Genomic DNA, 22,002 nt, shown 5'->3' on the forward strand with positions numbered 1-22,002 from the left:
ATATTTGAGATACTCTGTTCTGTTTCTGGGAAAGTCGAACAGCCAAATGACGCTCGCAGGCAGATTTACTACACTTGTTCCTGTTGCACATAACAGTAAATCTGCACCAAAAATACACATATTTGGACAGCGTTTGGTAACACTTGATAAAACCACTTCATATGAGAAACTTGGATTTGAATTCACTTCAGAAGAACTTCCATTATTTTTAATGGACGTGAACATGATGGAAGTACAAGTTGCTAGATGTTGTAAGAGTCAGTGTTTTCTCTGGGCCCCAGCAAATATTTAGCCAATAGAAGTGACATCATTCCAAGATGAAAAATAGTTTGTTTATTTAAAAGAAGTATGTTTTTACTGAAAATAAATAGCAGAGTGACTCCAGTGTGGTGCTGAAGCATTTGGCAATTGCCCATGAAGATGCATGAGTTGCAGTCTTCAGCTGAAACAATATGAGTAGAATCCATTTTAAATTAAGTCTTTGCTTGTTTCCATATTATTTTATAGATTAGTAAAATCTTAGCACACAGCCCATCATACCAATGTTGTCGTCTGAACAGCAATATCCATTTCAAACTGTTTCTAAGGACTTTCCCATATAAATTAAAAGAAACTATTAATCCACTTGCAAGATTCCATAACTTTGTGGAATGACATTTTATGTTCCAGCAGCCTTCAGCATAAAAGGTTCTCCTTATTTTTTCTGTTTCGGTATTTTATGGCTTATCATTAATGACTCACTAACCAGCAGAACTAATTTTCCTCAACTTTTACCTTGTTAATACCTGTTATAATTTTGAACCGTTGTATTGAATATCCTTACAATCAGAATGTAAAGAGCCTTCACCCTGATCTCTAACCAATTTCTACATGACAGGAACATAGAACATTACAGCGCAGTACAGGCCCTTCGGCCCTTGATGTTGCGCCGACCAGTGGAACCAATCTAATGACCCTCTAACCTAAACTATTCCAATGTTATCCATATGCCTATCCACTGACCATTTGAACACCCTTCAAGTTGGCGAGTCCACAACTGCTGCAGGCAGGGCATTCCACGACCATACTACCCTCTGAGTAAAGAACCTACCTCTGACATCCGTCCTATAATTACCACCCCTTAATTTAAAGCTATGTCCCCTTGTGTTAGCCATCACTATCTGAGGTAAAAGGCTCTCACTATCCCCCCTATCCAATCCTTTGATCATCTTGTAAGCCTCAATGAGGTCACCTCGTAACCACCTTCTCTCCAATGAAAATAACCAAGTCCCTCAGCCTTTCCTCATAAGACCAAACATGGTTCCGAAATTAACTTTCCAAAAACTTGACCTGTTATTCTAATTTCATCTTGTCTCAATTTGTGTAGCTGCATTGTTGTCTCCATGATTTTGACTCTGTTTCTCCAAACCACTGACCCTTTTTTTATCAATTGTGTTCTTACACTTGAGATTTGTGCATCTGATTGAGTCTTTCTGTTGCCTCTTTTTATCCTCTTGGAGGATGTTAGCGTTGCTGGCAATGCTAGAATTTGTTGCCCGTTCTTCATTGCCTTTCTTTTAAATTTCTCTTGTGTAGAGATAACATAAGAAATAGGAGCAGGAGTAGGCCAACTAGCCCCTCGAGCCTGCCCCGCCATTCAATAAGATCATGGCTGATCTGTCGTGCTCAGATGCACAGAGACAATGGACCTCCTTCTGTGTTTTAATATTCTGTTGTTCTTCATGAGACTAATGTAGCACTCCAGGTAACCACAACAGGAAAAAATAATGTTTTGGCACATGGAGCATTTAATTGCACCAAAGGTGACCAGAATCTTTGAAAACAGTGGTGGGGGGGTTGGTGTGTTTGTGTAATTTCGCATCCTTCCTCAACTACTTGGCTCATTAGGCGTAGGTATACGCACAGTGCTGTTAGTGAATTTCATGTTTTTGACCCAGTGACAATGGAGGGATTGTGATTTAACTCCAAGGTAGGATGGTATATGGATTGGCTTCAAGGATACCTTGCTGGTAGTGGTGTTCCAATCAGTTTGCTGCCCTCTGAGGTGAGACAGGCTGTGTTTAGAAGATACTGTCGAAGGCTTGTTGTTGCAGTGCGTCTTGTAGTGGAAGAGCAAATGTGGATGCTGATTAAGAGAACTGATTGATCCTGATGTTGAATTCCCAGTCTCTGACTGTTCTTATCGACATGCATTAGAATGGCTGGTGTCGGGAAGCAGAGGTAGTTTGAAGTAATTTGCATTGTTGGATATTAGAAATCAGGTGTAGATTTAAGTGAGTTTAATCTTGTGTTTCTGTGCAAGAATATGGTAACACTGATTAGATTCATGTTAAAGTAAGGTGTTTGCATTTATGGGGGTTTTGGTTTCATTTCAAACTGTTAAGCATTGTGCTTAGAGTTTTCAATGTGAAACGTAAGCAAGAATTTAAAGACTGAGCTGTTGCTTAGTAATCAGGGGCCACCTTTCAGTTAGACCATTTGAGTTCAGTTTTAATTTGACCCAATGCTGTTGAGCTTAGCAGCTGGAGACGGAACAGCTCACAACTCTGGCAGAAGCAGGACAATGAAGTAATGGAAAGAAATAAGTCCCAGAAACTAAAGAACAGCTATTTGCAGAAACCAGGGAATGAAAATCGAGGTCCCAGGAATGTCAGATGGACAAAAGGAACTAGAACTTGAACAAGATACTGTTTCATTGGAATTCAAATAAAAGGCAGAGAAAATGATCCAAGTTAAGGAGACAACTGTAGTAACAAGATCTAAAGTGAGAAACCAAACATCAGAGGTAAATCAAAAGTTTGACATCATAATACAGCCCAGGAAGCTAGGGTGTCCGATCAACTTGGCTGATTACCATAGATAGTGTGGAAGCTTGCATGCATATGGCATAGTTTCATTTTGATATGTTATAAACTTAGTTCACAAAACTGGAAGCAACACAGTTATTGGCAGCAGGAATGCCTTGTCTGCAGGGCAATGACCACAATATAATTTGAAAGGGAACTGGAGTAATTATTAAAAAGAAAGTGTGTCTGTGCAAGCAAGTTACATATATGTAACTTAGCTGGATGGGCTGGACAGCTGCTTCCTGTGTTTCCATTTCTGTTGTGCATTCTTTTAGCAGTCCAGGAAGGTTAGCTTTATTTTGGTCCATTGGGACAGCAACTGAGAAGTCGTCACTACTGTTATTGGCAAAGTTTCAGGAGTCTGAATTCTAAATCTCGGGGAAGGGACATAGGGTTTTAGTAATGAGATTGGAAACAAACTTTGAGGCCTGTAACACAATGAAAAGAATCCAATTCTAATCTTTCCAGCCATAGAATGGATTCCTTAATATGTTCAGACTTAACATTTGCAGCAATCATAAGCTTGAGATGCTTCACCCTATTAAATGGGCCTGACAGATGTAGGACACAGTTGAAGCGTGTAAAGCTCTAAGCTTAAAGTCAGAAGAGACTTTAAAAGTAAGTTGTGCTTGCAAGCTTGTTCTAAAATAGTTGCTGCAAAGCGTTAAATTATAAAAGTGGCTTGAGTATCTTGGAAGAAGATTGCTATTATAGCATTTAGTATATAATATTTGACAATAACATATTAATTATTTTTGACATGTCACTTAATCGCCTTGTATTATGACAAGAGGTCAAGTTGTAACTAATTCCCAATGCAAACACCATTCCAGTGCTTTACTGCTAAAGTTGTAATAACAAAATGGAACTTTTGTTCTTGATTAAAATATTTATTTCCACATGAAACTACTTGAAAGAAATAAATGATGGCAATCTGAATTAATATTCGTGCCAAAAAAACGCTTATGGTATAGCTGTCTTGTGTGTTTTATTTAAAACCTTTATAACATGGCACATTTAGTAAGTGATAATTGTGAATTCCTAACTTTGTTAATGTTGGAAATTGGCTGTTACTTTTACTCCAGCCTCATACCGTTGAAAAATTTACGATCAGAATTGCTCATTGCTCCATAATTAAGAACCGCTGCAATGATCTGTTTAAAATCATGAAGATTAATATTCTGACATAGATGAATATCCCATCATGGACACCAAATTAATCCTTGACCCTGGACTTCAGCACCATATGTCTGGAGTGTATCACCCAGTTTATGCCAACGTTTGTGTCCCTTTCATCAATATTCCATCAATCAGTTGAGATTGTTCGCATCTACAGTAACTAACCGCCCATCAGGATTCTCATTATTTACTGATTAACCTTTTTCCACTAATTATAAAACAGATCGGGCACTTAAGTCCTAAACTGACCTTTCTTTATTAACATTAGAATGCTGCAGTTTTTTGTCACTTAAATAATAGTCCATTTTGCTACCAAAATGGATGAGTTCACATTTACAAATGTTGTATTCCATCTGCCAGACCCTTGCCCACTCACTTAGACTATCAATATCCCATTGCAGACTTTCAGTGTCCTCTGCACAGTTGGCTGTGCCACCCATCTTAGTGTCATGTGCAAATTTTGACACACTACACTTGGTCCCCAACTCCAAATCATCTATGTAAATCGTAAACAATTGCGGTCATAAGAACATAAGAAATAGGAGCAGGAGTAGGCCAACTAGCCCTTCGAGCCTGCCCCGCCATTCAATAAGATCATGGCTGATCTGTCGTGGCTCAGTTCCACATTCCCGCCCTCTCCCCATAACCCTTAATCCCCTCTCTTATCAAAAACCCATCAACCCGCGTCTTAAAAATATTTAGCGAGGTAGCCTCCACCACTTCAATGGGCAGAGAATTCCAGAGATTCACCACCCTTTGAGTGAAGATGTTCCTCCTCAGCTCTGTTCTAAACCGCCCCCCCCTTATCTTGAGGCTGTGCCCCCTAGTCCTACTATCCTTTCTGAGCGGGAAGAGTCTCTCCATCTCTATCCTATCCATCCCATTCATCATCATATACGTCTCAATGAGATCTCCCCTCATTCTTCTAAACTCTAACGAGTACAAGCCTAATCTATTCAGCCTCTCCTCATAGCTCAACCCCCTCAACTCAGCCTAGTAAACCTCCTCTGCACTCCCTCCAAGGCCAAAATATCCTTGCGTAAGTACGGCGCCCAAAACTGCACACAGTACTCCAGCTGCGGCCTCACCAATGCCCTATACAGCCGCAGCAAGACCTCCCTACTTTTATATTCAATCCCCCTTGCGATGAAGGCCAGCATCCCATTTGCCTTCCTGACCACCTGCTGCACCTGCAAGCTGGGTTTTTGCGACACATGCACAAGGACCCCGAGGTCCCTCTGCACCGTCGCCTGCTGCAGTTTTTCTCCACGTAAGTAATAATCCTTCCTACCATTATTCCTACCAAAGTGGACCACCTCACACTTGCCAACATTAAATTCCATTTGCCATTTCCTGGCCCATTCGCCCAGCCTATCTAGATCCTTCTGTAGACTCTCCCCACCCTCTGCACAATTTGCCTTTCCACCAATTTTGGTGTCATCAGCAAATTTCGACACCCTACACTCGGTTCCCTCCTCCAGATCATCTATATAAATGGTAAATAGCTGAGGCCCCAGCACCAACCCCTGGGGCACTCCACTAGTCACCATCCGCCAATCCGAATAGCACCCATTGACCCCCACTCTCTGCCTCCTATTTGACAACCAATCCTCTATCCACGCTAACACCCTACCCCCAATTCTATGCCCCCGACCTTCTGCAATAACCTCTTGTGAGGTACCTTGTCAAACGCCTTCTGAAAATCAAGAAAGACCACATCCACCGGCTCTCCTCTATCCACCGCCCTAGACACATCCTCATAGAACTCCAGTAAATTTGTCAGACACGACTTCCCTTTAAGGAAACCGTGCTGCGTCTGCTCTATCAAGCAGTTCCCCTCACGATGCCGCGCTATTTCCTCCTTGATGACGGATTCTAACATTTTACCTCCAACAGACGTTAAACTAACAGGCCTATAATTCCCCGCCTTTTGATCCCTGAGGCACACCACTAATCACTGATCGCCAACCAGAAAAACACCCATTTACTCCCACTCTTTGCTTTCTGTTAGTTAACCAATCCTCTACCCATGCTAATACATTACCTGTAACACTGTGCACCTTTATCTTATGTAGCAGTCTTTGGTGTGGCACCTTGTCAAATGCCTTCTGGAAATCCAGATACACCACATCCACAGGTTCCCATTGTCCACTGCACATGTAATGTTCTCAAAGAATTCCACCAAATTAGTCAAACATGACCTTCCCTTTGTGAACCCATGCTATGACTGACCAGTGGGACAATTTATAGCCAGATGTCTCACCATTTCGTCCTTGATGATATATTCAAGCATTTTCCCTATTACAGAAATTAAGCTAACCGGCCTATAATTACTTGCCTTTTGTCTACCTCCTTTTTTAAAAAAGTGGCATCACGTTTGCTGTTTTCCAATCTGCAGGAACCACCCCAGAGCCTAGCAAATTTTGGTACATTACCACTAGTGCATTTGCTATTTCTCCCGCCATCTTTTTAGTACCCTGGGATGCATTCCATCAGGACCAGGAGACTTGTCTACCTTTAGCCCATTAACTTGCCCAACACTACCTCTTTTGTGATAATGGTAGCTTCTAGGTTCTCACTGCCATGGCCTTCCTATCTTCAATTTTTGACATGTTATTTATGTCTTCCATTGTGAAGAACAACACAAAATACCTGTTCAATGCCTCAGCCATTTTCTCATTTCCGTTTATTACATCCCCCTTCTCAACCTTAGGTATATTAGGTTGGAATATTTCAGGTGCAGCTGACTGTTTGCAAGATAAGTTCCGATCAGAGAGCTGTATAAAATTTTAGCCCTAGTGTGTGACATAAAGCACATAGGTATGCTTCACTGCACTGCATCCAACCTTAGGACATCTGTATGAGGAGCTTTAAAAGATTGTTTCGTTTAAGAGCAATAGAAGTGGCAAATGTTGAAGTAGATTAATAGAACTTTGCTATTGTAACTAAAACTGCTGCAAACCTACACCATGTGTTCAAGTGTGGAAAAATATTAGCTTAGATTATATAACCTTACACAGGGGAGGGAAATTCATGTATTAGATTATGCAGGAAGGCACATATTGTGGGAAAATTTGAGGGTGAGCTTGACCAATGTTTGACCTTGGGGGTGAATGAAAATAGTTTTTGAAATGACCAGATGGACACTGGAGCTCTTTCCTCTCCAGACTTCATTCTGTTTCTCATCTAGTGGGATTTAGAATTATGTATAGGATTTAAATTGACTATGTATAGCTGCTCTGAGAATATGTGGTACTGCATTTGGGATCTGTAAACTTACTGAAAGAGGTTGAATGGTTGCTGATGAACGTGGGAATTTTTAAATGGAAATGGATAATTTTGAACATTATCCGTCTGATTTTTCTCCAGTGGAAATGAATTAATCTCTATGGTGCAGAGTTTATTTAAATAATAATCAGTGCTTAACCATTCAACTTTAAGACGCTTTTTAACATGCCTAACTGAGCTTTCTTTTGAATAAAAGATGTCTTGTTTGCAACTTAATTTCATCCTGAAATTGTGTTAAATGCAGGATCACATTGAATTTGGATGAACTACTCACTCATGTTTTCTTATAAGGCCAAAAATAAATCATACTGTTGCTCAATTCGTTTCATAGTTCACTCAATTGTTTTTGTCATAAAAGATTAGAAACTTGCTAAAATTCACTCTTCTATTTCTTTCCAGAATGACAGACTTTCAAGGTACGATTTTGTTCATTATTATGACTTTCCAAGATATGTACTTTGCTACACAATCAAAGGTACAAGCTACATGGATTTAAAAAAAACACGTAGACTTGGTGAATGTCTGATGTGCATTTTGCTTGGGAGTTAGTGGAGGAAGTGTGTCATCGCTGCTCTGAGCATAATTGGGGAAGTCAGCTTACAAAGATTTACAGCTTTGTGAGAGCGATAAGCTGGGAAGATTACCAAAATAAGGGAAAAAAAACCCCACAGAACTCTGGCACTGTTGCATGAGGATTTATTTGTTTGCAATAAATTTCTGTTCAGCATTACCTGATCATAGCACCATAAACAGAAACCAAGCTGATGATGTCCACTTGTTTTACAGGTTTGACTCGGGGCTTTCTAGTACTGCACATAACGAGGGTTCCGACCAGTTAACTAGTCGAACTAATTTCTGTCCCTCCAGAGGAAACCGGCATGCTTCGCAGAGCAGGGCAGAAAAGGAAGACACGTTGGATTATAAAAAGGTGATCGATTATGTGATGTGTTCTCTGTGTTTGTGTTTCGCCAAAGGGTTTAAGTATTGTAAAATAACCTTTGTCCCTGATTTGCTTGTATCTGGATGTAAAGCAACCCCTTGAGTTAGAGTTATAGCTTAATGCCCTATTCCAGGACCTGAGCTCATCAGCTGAAACTGAGGGGGCTCTGTACCATCAGGGTTCATGCTTCTCAGATGTGCTGTTAAACCAAGAGTCCTGTTTGCCTGCTTGTTTGGACTAAGATTCCATGACAATTGGTTGAAGCTTAGTGGAGTTCTCCTGATCTCCTGGAGGCAGTTTTATTGCTCAACCAAAACCATTTTATTTGTGTGTCATGCCGAGGTGCAAAATAGCTGCTGTGATTCATAAGGAAGTACAATCCAAAAAATAATTGATTGGCTTGAACCACTTTGTGATGTCACTGAGTCATGCAAGGTGTAATAGAAATACAAGTTCATTGTTGCAGAGCTACCAGTTTTGTCAAGCAGAACAATTTGTGGAAAGGACAATGCTCCAATTGAACAGTGGTATTTAACTTGTAGCATTTAAATGTGGATTGCAAGTATTACAATGATTGAAGTTTGGTATTTTCACAGCTTTATGAGCAGTTCCAAGCAGAGAATGAAAAACTAAAGGCAAGTCTACATGACACAAACATGGAACTCAATGAGTTGAAATTGCAATTGGAGAAAGTCACACAGGTAAATATAACAGTTAACTCCTTGGTGGAAAAAGATGAATAGTTCAAACACTTAAAACGAGATAGTCTGTGACAGAGAAATTTAAAATTTGTCTCTGAAGAAGAAATGATCAGTTTATTTTGCATCTCTGTATTCAATTAAACTGGATCCTGCGTAGCTCTTATTGGCTAGGTTTTGTCTTGGCATTGTAAACGTGGATGCTAATCACAGTTTACTTTGCCCAATGGAATCTTAATCACCATTGGTCAGTCTTGGCTTCAGTTGTTAACACACCACAAAATACATTTGGAACTGATCGAGGAAGCTTTCATCACTTGTACCAAATCTAAACTGATGGCAGATTATCTAAGAGATAATAAGCTCCCTATCTGATCAGCTAATTTCATTCAATCCATATGTTTGCCACTGTTATAAAGCAGAGGTGGATTCCCCCTCTGAGAACTAACATAGAAACAACCAAAGAGGAGTACCTGTAAAACATGTGTGTCAAATGGTGTGACCTGCACTTCAGCAACTCCTAGTGGTTAAATAAAAATAAATGCCTGACACTCACTCAAAAACTAACATGTAACAATTTATTTATCTAACTGATAGTGAACAAATGAATTAAACTATGAACAAATCAAGTAAATCCCTTCTAACTATTAACTATTCCCAAATAAAACAAGATTCTAATGGTACGCTGTTCAAATAAATAGAATTCCCACTCACTAGCAAAAATAGAATTTCGTCACTCTCTAAATTACAACCAGGTTTCATTCATCTGGAATATTCTGGGGTTTCTCTGAGGGGCGGCATAGTGGCACAGCACTGCTGCCTCTGTGCCAGGGACCGGGGTTGAATTCCTGTCCTCGGGTCATTGTCTGTATGGAGTTTGCACATTCTCCCCGTGTCTGCGTGGATTTCCTCCGGGTGCTCTGGTTTCTTCCCATAGTCCAAAGATGTGAGAGTTAGGTGGATTGGCTGTGCTAAATTGACTGTAGTGTCAGGGGGATTAGCAGGGTAAATATGTGCGGTTATGGGAATAGGCCTGGATGGGATTGCAGTTGGTGCATGTTTGATGGGCCGAATGGTCTCCTCCTGCACTGTCAGGATTCTACGATTCTTCTGTCTGGAACTTGTTTCCTTTGGTATTTTTGTTTTCTGTAAGACATAGATGAAGCTATGAGAGCCTGCGATTCTCTCTCTCGAAAGAGTTGAGATCTGTTAGCCCCGGCAGGTGGCAGTTGCTCTCTCATTTATCCCACTGCCCTCTTTTACACCTGTGATGAGATATCAGTATTTCCCACAATAGGATTGTCAAAATCATCAGATTCAAATTTAATAGGTTTTTGATATCGAAGTGCCTGCTTCAAAATCCTGTTGTCTTGTTAAAAACTGCTGCTTTGCCTTTCAGTGCACGTTTGCGTTTGTGCTGTGTCCTTGTATTTTTTTCCCACTCTCTAAGCACAGAAAAAGCACCACCTTTTAAAGGGACCACAAAATACTCCTCCCCCCCACCCCTCCCCAATAGCATTTTATAATTATACCATTCTTACCAACACCAAATTCTAACTACCTGCCTCCCAATCTATAATTACACTAACCAACTTGCAAAACTGCATCAAACCTCTTGAATTTTTTTTTCTCGGATACCCTGGCAGTCACCCGTTACCTCTGTGCCTGTGTAATACTTAGCTATGGTGTGACTGCCTCTCTAAACATGCTATCCACTTAATCTTCAATCTTGTGGAGCACCACAGTGACTGTAGCTGCCACTTAAGTTCCACAACTCTCAAATACAAAGAACAGTACAGCACAGGAAACAGGCCCTTCGGCCCTCCAAGCCTGTGCCGCTCATTGGCCCAACTAGACCATTCGTTTGTATGCCTAATTCCCAGTCTGCTCATGTGACTATCCAGGTAAGTCTGAAATGATGCTGGCGTGTCTGCCTCCACCACCCTACTTGGCAGTGCATTCCTGGCCCCCACTACCCTCTATAAAAAAACGTCCCTCTGATATGAGTTATATCTTGCCCCTCTCACCTTGAGCCCGTGACCCCTCGTGATTGTAGCCATTGAGGGCATTTTGTGCTTTTATGACTTCCCACACCCTGCAGGATGTACATTCCACATGGCCCACTGCACTGACATATCCTAAACTTTGTGTTTAATACAGTATGGTACAATACAACTCACTTGTCACTCACCAATTGTCATTTCTGTGCAGAGTCTGGAAAGGCTGACACTTAGCAACCAATTAACTTGGAGGACATCCGTGATGTTCCTTTTAGATTTTACCTGTAAACCCCTGGCTCTCTCTGCTGCTTTATGATCTTTCTTTCTCTCTCTCCGACCATGAAACTATCACTAACTGCTGCAAAAACGCATCCAGTTACTTGTGTACTATACAGGAGAAAATCTTAGTTGGCCTGACGTACGTGCGACACCAATGCCGCAGCAATGAAGTTGACTCTTCACTGAACCATGAAAATGCCCAGTGAGTTCAGGGGTAGTTAGGAATGGATGACAAATGCTGACTTTGCCAGTGATGCTCAAATTCCCTGAAAAAATTGGGAAAAAGATGCAGACTCTCAACATTGCCAAATTAATTTGTTTGCAAACAATTTGATTTGGATGAAAACATTAACTGTAGAGCTTTGGATTCACCAGGGCATTCAGACTCTCAGCAAGAACAAGTATTGATGAACAAAGATCATTTAACTGATTACCTGTATTTAGCGTTTCTCACTTTTCCAACACGAACTTGTCTATCTGCACTTCTTTCACATTTCCTGCAGTTTAGTGGTGTGGGGTCTATTTACTTCAATTTTGAAGCTCCACATTGTATTTCAAGAATAGCCATGATGTTTTGATTGGTTTGGGAAGGGGGAATGTGAAATATTTGTCTTGAAGCACTTTTGGAAAGGGAAATTGCAACTGACGTCAGTGATCTAAAAATGTCACTGACAACTATGACTTAAAAATGCCATTGAATATCCATTTTTAATCTCTGGTATGTTGAGTGTAACCTGATATGAACCAAGGAGATAATACTAAATTCACATGGTCTAATGTTGTTTTTCAGAGGCAAGAAAGGATAGCTGATCGGTCGCTGCTAGAGATGGAGAAAAGGGTAAGCTTTAGTTTATAGTGCAGTCCTGTGTATTACTGGTAATGAAAACTTTGAATAAGTTCAGGGAATTACTGTATTGATTTAAATGACATTGTAGTGTCTAGATTAACCTTCTTGGAATTATAGTCTATTTAGGAAAAAGTTTTTTCTCAAACACAACATATTTAAAAAGTGATACCTTAGCTGGAAGTGATCATTGCCATTTGAATGGTAAGCTCAGAAATGGATCATGCATTGAATTGCATCATTGTAGTAATGGTATCAGTGTTGCGACTTTTAATAAAACTGCAGTAGCAACTGTTGAAAGTTGAAAAATGTCTGAAAAAAGATGGTAAACAATGTGTTACTGTTACAGAATGTATTTCACCTTGTGTAGTGGAAGCTGACTTGTTTCAATCACAGACCACATGTATTTCAGTTTATTGAAATTCTGTTCCTCAGTTATCAGATACACACAATTTGTTGACTGCATGTGTTCTCAAGTGCAGTCTTCCAGAGATGGGCAGCTCTAGAATTGTGCTCAGGCTGGTTAAAAGCCATAGTACAGGGTGTATGTAATTGGTTTAACAGATCCAGAACATCCATCACTCAGCAGAAGAGCACACAAACTTTCACTGAAGTGGAAAGCTGTTTGCTTTAAAAAAGAAATGAGCCTGGGCAAGGAGAGTTATTTTACTGAAATAATGGGTGATGACTTGGAGGAAGAAGTGCTTTACCTAAGCCTCAATTTTGCCTATCAATGGAAGTGGTGTGACAATTTGCCATTGTCCAATAGGAAAGAAGAGCTTTGGAGAGGAAGATTGCAGAGATGGAAGAAGAGCTTAAGGTGAATTTTGTTCGTCCAATTAATGTTCTTTACATGAGATTTCTTTTTGTATTAGTTGAAAGTAAACTCAAAATCCTCCAAGGATATCTTTTAAATGGCACTTTTTCTGTTGTGGAATTTAAATGAGATTTGTATGCCAACCTTTTGATGTATAACAATACAATTCGTATTTAAATGGCTGCTTATCAAATAAGATTGAATACAGAGTAAAATTGCAAAAAGCAATGCAATACAAATGAGTTTTGAACTACTTACTGTATGGCTATCAGAATTCTTCAATTTTTTTTGTAACTAAAACTATAACTGATTTGATCTTGGAACTAGCAGCCATCTGCAGCATAGTTTTCTTTTAATGTACATGATATATAAAGAGGCTGTATCACAGTGCATTTGACAAAACCTGAAGGCCCTGGTTTTCCCCTTGGTTCAGTTAGACAACTGGCACAATTGTTTCCATGCAATCAAATAAACAGATTTGTGAGGTTCAGTTAAAAATGTGTTTTCTAACAATCAAGTCGCAGGGGGAATCTGCTGTTAACTAAGACAGTAAAGCATAAGGGAGCATTTATCATTTTCTTGCACATGGTGCACAAGAGGAACTCAATTCTGTTACTCTGAAAGTGCAATTTTTGTGGGCTACTGTGACCTGGTTGATTTTGAGCATCTGTCTTCAACAGGGCAGGCGTCAAGTTTAAACTAGTTTACTTCATGTTCAGATGCCTGTATGGGTTGTATTTTGTTATCCCTCAACATCCTGTAAAATCATGGCGCTTTTTCAACATCTCGCCTTTGTTTCAGAACTGCTGCCCTATATTGGGTGATTTGTGCACACATTCCTAAGTAAAAGTAATTTTCACTTCTTCACACGGTATCAGGTCCCAGCTTCATCAAATTGGAGAGAAGGTGATGGTCTTTTACACAGATGTCTGAGAGATTGAGGTTCTTGACTTTAATCAATATATATTTATTTAATTGGGCCTCACTAATTGAACAAGGACCATTTTGTTCCTTGATTAGATGCATGTTATATTTTGGACGTTTCAGCAATAATTTCTGGCTTTTAAGAGTAGGGGCAGCAACTACTTGCATGCAGACGTATTCACGAAGTTGCAATGGGTTCTATCTCTCAATCCTGTCTGGTTGGAGAGCAAGTTTGGAGACATCAGAAATTTTTTGTTGCGTGTTCGGAGTCATTACAGTACACAATTGGCCTCTGGTCCATGCCGGCTCCCTGTGGAGCAATCCAGTTAATCCCCATGTTCTAACCCCATAGTCTTGCAAATTTATTTCCCTCAAGTGCTTATCTAATTCCAAGCCCTATCCAGGTTTTTGAATTTCACCACCTTTGTAGGCAGCAGGTTCCAAGTCACTACCACTTGATATGTAAATAAAAATTCTTTGTATCCCCCTGGATCTCTTGCCCAGTGTCTTAAACCTTTTACCATTAGCTAATGGGAGCAGCTCCTCCTCCTCTTCTCTGTCAGCCAATCATGATCATGTGCCTATCAAATCCCTGCTCAAGGAGATCAGTTTGCAACTTTCTCAACTTGACGTCAAGTTCCTTATCTCTGCGGCCATTCTGATAAATCTTCCTTGTGTTTTCTTAGCGACCCTCACATTGTTGCTAAATTGTGATGAGCAGAGCTGAAAGACCATCCTCTAATTATGACCTAGCCAGAGTTTTATTCAGGTTCAGTGGAAATTGCTTGCTCCTGTACTCTCTATCCCCTATTTATGAAGCCCAAGATCCTATTGACTTTGCCAAGTACTATTTCAATATATCCTGCTGCCTTCAGATAATGCATTTTGGAAGGTCTAATACGCAGTAAATGACAGAACCCTTAAGAGTATTGATAGGTAGAGGGATCTGGTATACAAGTACACAGGTCACTAAGTGGCAGTGCAGGTGGAGAAGGTAGTCAAGAAGGCATATGGCATGCTTGCCTTCATTGGCTGGGGCACTAAGTTTAAAAATTGGCAAGTCATGTTGCAGCTTTATAGAACCTTGATTAGGCTGCACTTGGAATATAGTGTTCAATTCTGATCACCACACTACCAGAAGGATGTGGAGGCTTTGGAGAGGGTACAGAAAAAATTTACCAGGATGTTGCCTGGTAAACAAGAAGGCATTAGCTATAAGGAGAGGTTGGAGAAACTTGGTTTGTTCTCACTGGAGCGATGGAGGTTGAGGGACAACCTGCTGGCCTACAAGATTGAGAGGCATGGACAGATGGATTGTGAGAAGCTTTTCTCCAAGATGGAGGAGTCAATTACTCGGGCACAGGTTTAAGCTGTGAGAGACAAGGTTTAATGGAGATGTACGAGGCAGATGTTTTACAGAGTAGTGGGTGCCTGGAACTTGTTGCTGGGGGGAAGTAGTGGAAGCGGATACAGTAGTGACTTTTAAGGGGCATCTTGACAAATACATGAATAGGATGGGAATGGAGGGATATGTCCCCGGAAGGATAGAGGGTTTTAGTTCAGCTGGGCAGCATGGTCGGTGCAGGCTTGGAGGGTCAAAGGGCCTGTTCCTGTGCTATAAATTTTTTTTTTGTTCTTTATTCAAAAATATCTGCACATTAACCCTCTAATCCTTCTGTTTCTGCGTACTCATTAGAATTGTGTCAGTCTCTCGAGTCTCATGCTCCCTTCTGCCAAAATGCACCAATTCACAATTCTCTGTTAAATTCCATCATCACTTACCTATCATTCTGCGAGCCTATCTTTTCCCTGTTGCAGCCAATTGGTAAGGTACCGTTTGTGACATCTCCAAATTTAGTATCACTGGCAAATTTTGAACTACTTTTCTGTATTGGGTGAACTATTAATTCTGGATTAGTCATTTTCATTTTAAGGAGCTCCATTACTGCGACAGACCATTGTCAGAAACTGAAGTTGTTCACTTTTACATTCAAAGCCATTTTTGGTTGTGAATTAGACAGAATGACCTTTACTTGTTATGCATTGTTTTTCCTTGAGCATCCAGGAAGGAGTGAAATGAACGTTTTGAGACTAATTGCTTGCTGCGGCTCATTTTTAGCAGGCTGCTCCTCTCTCCCTGCAACAAAAAAAGAAACTCACTTTTGTCAGACTGGGTTCTTGCTGGTATCCACCTGACCAGGGTTTGCTGTTGAGATCCATTAACTCGAAGAGCAGAAGTTGGTCATTCAGCCCCAGGATCCAGCTGTTGGTTTCTTGGTCATTTCTGCTTTAATTATTGTTCCATGCCCCTTTTTCTACCCTTGATATTCAAGTAGTTATCCTGATCCTTGATAAAGCTGACTTTACATCATGCACTGGTTTTTGGAAACATGCTCCCACATTCTTGCATTATTTTTGTGCGATGTTTCTAAAGTTCACTGGTGCCTTGTCTCATTAACATTGAGATTGTCTGTCTACAGTTTTGGATTCCCTGTTAGAAAGAAGAGTCGTTGCAACATGTTTATACGAATTTTTTCTAAAGGCAATCTTTAGTCATTGTTGTCCTATCACTAATTCTTCACGTGAATTTCAGTAGCTCTGTCCAGGTGAATGAACTTGCTTCAGGAGTTCATTTGTCACTCAATTGCTCGAATTTAATCTGACATTTTGGCCACTGAGAGGATATGTTGTTTATGGTTATGGAATCCAAGAAACTAGCCACAGATTACTTGGATTACGTTTTTACGATGCCACGTGCATTTTGATCATTTTTAATAAGAACGTAAGAAATAGGAGCAGGAGTAGGCCCTCTGGCCCTTCGAGCCTGCCCCGCCATTCAATAAGATCATAGCTGATCGGTTCCACTTTCCCGTTTCTCCCCATAACCCTTAATTCCCCTGTCTATCAAAAACCTATCTACCCGTGACTTAAATATATTTAGCGAGGTAGCCTCCACCACTTCAACGGGCAGAGAATTCTAGAGATTCACCACCCTTTGAGTGAAGAAGTTCCTCCTCAACTCTGATCTAAACTGCCCCCCCCGCCCCCCTTATCTTGAGGCTGTGTCCCCTCGTCCTGCTATCCTTCCTAAGCAGGAATCTCTCTACCTCTACTCTATCCATCCCCTTCATTATCTTATACGTCTCTATAAGATCCCCCCTCATCTCCGGTATCAGCCTCGTGAACCTCCTCTGCACTCCCTCCAAGGCCAATATATCCGTGTGCAAGTGCGGCAACCAAAACTGCACACAGTACTCCAGCTGCGGCCTCACCAGTACCCTGTACAGTTGCAGCAAGACCTCCCTACTTTTATATTCTATCCCCCTCGCTATAAAGGCCAACATTCCATTCGTCTTCTTGATCACCTGCTGCACCTGCAGACTGGGTTTTTGCGACACGTGCACAAGGACCCCGAGGTCCCTCTGCACCATAGCATGCTGCAGTTTTTTACCTTTTAAATAATAATCCCTCCTACTATTATTTCTGCCAAAGTAGATAACCTCACACTTGCTAACATTATACTCCATCTGCCAGGTCCTTGCCCACTCGCTCAGCCTATCCAGATCTCTGCAGACTTTCCACACCCTCCACGCAATTTGCTTTTCCACTCATCTTCGTGTCATCAGCAAATTTCGTCACCCTACACTCAGCCCCCTCCTTCAGACCATCTATATAAATGGTAAACAGTTGAGGCCCCAGCACCGATCCCTGTGGCACTCCACAAGTCACCAACCGCCAACCAGATTAGCACCCATTGATACCAACTCTCTGCTTCCTATTAGACAGCCAATCCTCTATCCACGCTAACACCTTACTCCCAACTCCGGGCACCCTAACCTTCTGTAGCAACCTTTTTATGAGGCACCTTATCAATATCAGCTTATCAGTGGTTCAGTGTGCATCAAGCATTTCTATCTAGTTTCTAGTTCTTAAATCAACAGCAGGCAGTGAAAGTCATTGACTCCAGCCTAACTGAACCAACCATATCAAAACTATGGCAACACAAACAGGTCAAAGGCTCAGTACTTGAATGTGTACATTGACCCCTCAAAATTTCCCTATTGAAAGACACTTGAGACTTGAATATGGCTCGTTTCCTCCCGAAACTGCATACCATCTTATTTTGAGCACGTGTTTCTGTTCCTTCATCTTTGCTGCATTAATATGCTGTAATTCCCGACCTACACCCTCAGCACATGGACAGCAGTGGTGCAAAGAGAAAGTCCACAAGCATCAGGAGTTAACAAACGACTCATAAAATCATTGGATTGCCTTGCAATCATAAGTGTGGTTTCTGGAAATCTGGCTCGTTATGGCCATAAATAGCCAGAATGATCAGTGAAACCTCTGCATGTTGCCTGGACTGGGAGGCATGCCTTATGAAGTTAGGTTGAGGGAGCTGGGACTCTTTTCCCTGGAGAGACGAAGGTTGAGAGGCGACCTGATAGAAGTTTACAAAATGTTGAGAGGGATAGATAGGGTGGACTCTCAGAGGCTATTTCCCCGGTTTGAAATGGTCGCTACGAGAGGACACAGATTTAAGGTGCGGGGAGGGAGGTTCAGAAGTGATGTTAGGGGTAAGTTTTTCACTCAGAGGGTGGTGAGTGAATGGAATCGGCTGCCGTCAGTGGTGGTGGAGGCGAACTCGCTGGGGTCTTTTAAAAGACTTCTGGATGAGTATATGGGGTTTAATGAGATTGAGGGTTATAGATAGGTCTGTAGGTTGGTAGGTGATGTGGTCGGCGCAACTTGTGGGCCGAAGGGCCTGTTTGTGCTGTAGTGTTCTATGTTCTATGTTCTATGTTCTATATGCATGTTTTCATTAAGTTGTCTTATCTGTATGTATACCTTGCCCTGATACAAATCATTTCACCGATTGTGGGAGATCATCATTGACGTTTTTCTGTTTTCATTGCCTGATTGAAAATGCAGTGACTATGTATAGAAGAAACATTGAGCTTTGACTCCTTGTGGGGTTATGATGATACGCCTTTCTAGGTGCTGTAATCTGTGCTTACATTGAACGTAAAACCTTCAACATAGCACATTTAGGGGAGGTGGCATCATAATATTGTCGCTGGACTAGTAACACAGAGATTGAGGTTAATGTTCGGGTTTGAATCCTCCACAGCAGATTGAATTTGAATACAAGAAAACATCTGGAATTAAAAATTGTATTGATGACCATGAAGCAATTGTCATACAAATCAATTTTTCAGGAAGTAGTTTGGCCTTCATGTGAATCTAGCCTCTGTGATGTGCTTGACTCTTAAATGCTGCTTGTCACCAAGATGTCTACAAAAGGGAGCAGCATCGACCCAGGCACCAGAAATAACAAAGGCAAACTCAGCCCTGTTGACCCTGCAAAAGTCCTCCGTACTAACATCCGGGGCTTGTCCCAAAATTGGGAGACCTGTCTTAGATTAGTCAGAATCAAATAATTATATAAGACAGCATCACTATTCTTGAAGATACCCAGCAAAGATGATACAATTGGGAGCGAGTTACCCTGGCAGTCTCATGACCATATGAGATAGGTGCAGAGTTAGTCCACTTGGTCTATTGAGTCTGCTCCGCCATTCAATCATGGCTGATTTTTTTTTTCTCATCCCCAATCTCCTGCCTTTTTCCCATAACTCATCCCCTTATTAATCAAGAACCTATACCTCTGTCTTAAAGACACTCAATGACCTGGCCTTCACAGCCTTCTGCAGCAAAGAGTTTCACAGATTCACCACTCTATAGCTGAAGAAATTCTTCCTCATCTCTGTTTTAAAGAATCATCCCTTCAGCCTAAGGTTGTGCCCCCTGTTCTAGTTTTTCCTACTAGTCGAACCATCCTCTCTGTGTCCGCTTTACCCAGGCCTCGCAGTATCCTGTTAAGTTTCAAGAAGATCTCTCCTTCCCTCAAAACTCCGAGTACGGACCCAAGTCTGCGGCAGGAGATAAGGGAATCATCAAGAGGGAAAAACAAAGTCTACCTTGTCCTGACTAACCTGCCTGCAGATACAGATGACAATCTCAGTAGGTCTGACCACTGCACAGTTCTTATGGAAACAAAGACCCATCTTCATATTGAGGATATCCTCCATTGTATTTTCTGGCACTACCACCATGCTAAATGGGTCAACTTCAAACAAATCAAGCAGCTCATGACTGGACATCCACGAGGTGCTGTGAGCCATCGTCATCAGCAACAGAATTAAACTCAACTAAGCAATTAACGGATCAGATATAAGCGTTACAATCCTTCCACAGCCAGCTATGAATGGTAGTCAGCAATTAACTCACTGGAGGAGGAGGCTGCACTAATATCTCCATCTGCATTGACAGTGCAGCCCAGAACATCAGTACAAAAGATCAGATTGAATCGTTTTCAACAATGTTAAGCCAAAAGTGCTGGGTGTCTGATGTTGGCTGAAGACAATTGATATTGCAAAAGGAATCGACCTCGACAATATTCCGGCAATTGTATTGAAGACTTGTTCTCTAGAACTTGCCGCTCCCTGATGCAAACCATACCAGTACAGCTACAATTCTGACATCTACCTGGCAAAGTGGAAAATTGCCCAGTATATCCTGTAGACAAGAAGCAAGACAGATCGAACATGGCCAATTACCACCACATCAGTCTGCTCTCCATCAGTAAAGGGATGGAAGGAGGGTCATCAACAGTGCCGTCAAGCTGCACTTGCTTATCAATAATGTGCTCACTGGCGCTCAGTTTGGTATCTACCAGGGCCACCCAGCTTCTGACCACATTGCAGCCTTGGTTCAAGATGAACAAAAGAGCTGAATGCCAGAGGTAGGTTGAGAGTGGCTGTCTTTGATATCAAGGCCACATTTTGACTGAGGATAGCATCAAGGAGCCCTCACGATACTGGAGTCAGTGGGAATCGGGGCAAATGTTGCACTGGCTGGAGTCATAGCGCAAGGGAAGATGATTGTGGTTGGTGGGAGTGGGTATTCTCCGTTCCCAGACATCACTGCAAAAGTTCCTCAGTGTAATGTCTTTGGTTCAACCATCTTCAATGATTTTACATCCATTGTAAGGTCAGAAGTGGGATTTTTGCTGATGACTACTCAATGTTTAGCACCATCTGTGATGACTCAGATATTGAAGCCATCCAGGTCCAAATGCAGCAAGACCTGGACAATATCCAGATGAAGGGTTTGAGGCCCGAAAGCTAGTGGCTTTTGCTATCAAATAAACCCATTGGACTTTAACCTGGTGTTATGAGACTTCTTACTGTTGGAAATATATCACCACACTTTCACCATCACTGTATCAAAATCCTGGATTCCTACCCCTCGCTCCCGAGCAGCACTGTGGATGGACTGCAACTGTTTACCACACCTTCTTGAGGGCAACAAGGGAAGGGCAATAAATGCTAACCTAGCCAGTGATGCCCACATCGCTTGAATGAATTGAAAAATAATTTCCTAAGGTACTTCACTGGAACATTGGATAAAATTCAACACTGAGTCATATGGGAATTATTTGGGCATATAACCAAAAGCTTTGTTAGACATATGTTTTAAGGACTGTTTAGAACAGAGGGAGGAATAGGGTGACCAAGAGATTTAGATTGAGCTCCATAGATCAGCATCTTGGCAACTGAAGGCGTAGTCACCAGCGGTGGACTGAAAGAGTTTGGAAGTGCTTGAAAGGCCAGATTTACTGGAGCACAGATGGGGAAAGCTGAAGCTATGAATGGATTTGGAAATGAGGATGAGAATTTTGAAGTTGAGACTAAAGGATTGAATTCAGTCTTGTATGACATGTGAAACTGCTGTGGAGACGTGAAGCTACTGGTGCATATGTTTATGAAGGGTGACTGTAGCCTATCACCACACTTTCCTTTTATTCTCCCTAACAATTGCTGATAATAGGCTTCTGTGCCTTTGCATGTGTAGTTTGATGCCTTCTCAATTACTTCGTAAAAATTTGCTTGTGTGTGTGTATGTATGCACACAGTTTAATTTGTCTTGGCAAGCAGACAACACGTATATGTTGTTAAATCAAAAACTGCACCATTGACTGATCTGAAAGATCCAAATCCAGAATTGCATGGAGACTTTGTGCTTTATGGTATCATTTGTATTGGTATTAAAATTGATGATTATTATTTGAAAATCTAATACATTGTACAAACTTGATTGTCTTGTCATCATACTGCCTAACTC

General features: G+C 41.3%; 1 protein-coding gene across 10 annotated transcripts in view; it reads left to right on the top strand.

Annotated features, from left to right (window-relative positions):
• Positions 1 to 22,002, top strand: part of ppp1r12a (protein phosphatase 1, regulatory subunit 12A) — a 202,235-nt gene that overhangs the window by 174,495 nt on the left and 5,738 nt on the right. For all 10 annotated transcript variants that reach the window (XM_080191428.1, XM_080191432.1, XM_080191433.1 and 7 more), the window contains 5 exons: positions 7,713 to 7,729; positions 8,100 to 8,241; positions 8,850 to 8,954; positions 12,021 to 12,068; positions 12,844 to 12,894. In XM_080191428.1, the coding sequence (XP_080047554.1) occupies positions 7,713 to 7,729; positions 8,100 to 8,241; positions 8,850 to 8,954; positions 12,021 to 12,068; positions 12,844 to 12,894 (363 nt within the window). The remainder of the gene's footprint in view (positions 1 to 7,712; positions 7,730 to 8,099; positions 8,242 to 8,849; positions 8,955 to 12,020; positions 12,069 to 12,843; positions 12,895 to 22,002) is intronic.

The sequence above is a fragment of the Carcharhinus amblyrhynchos genome, chromosome 6 (genome assembly GCF_965287045.1).
Source record: "Carcharhinus amblyrhynchos chromosome 6, sCarAmb.v2.hapA, whole genome shotgun sequence".
In the NCBI taxonomy this organism is placed as follows: Eukaryota; Metazoa; Chordata; class Chondrichthyes; order Carcharhiniformes; family Carcharhinidae; genus Carcharhinus; species Carcharhinus amblyrhynchos.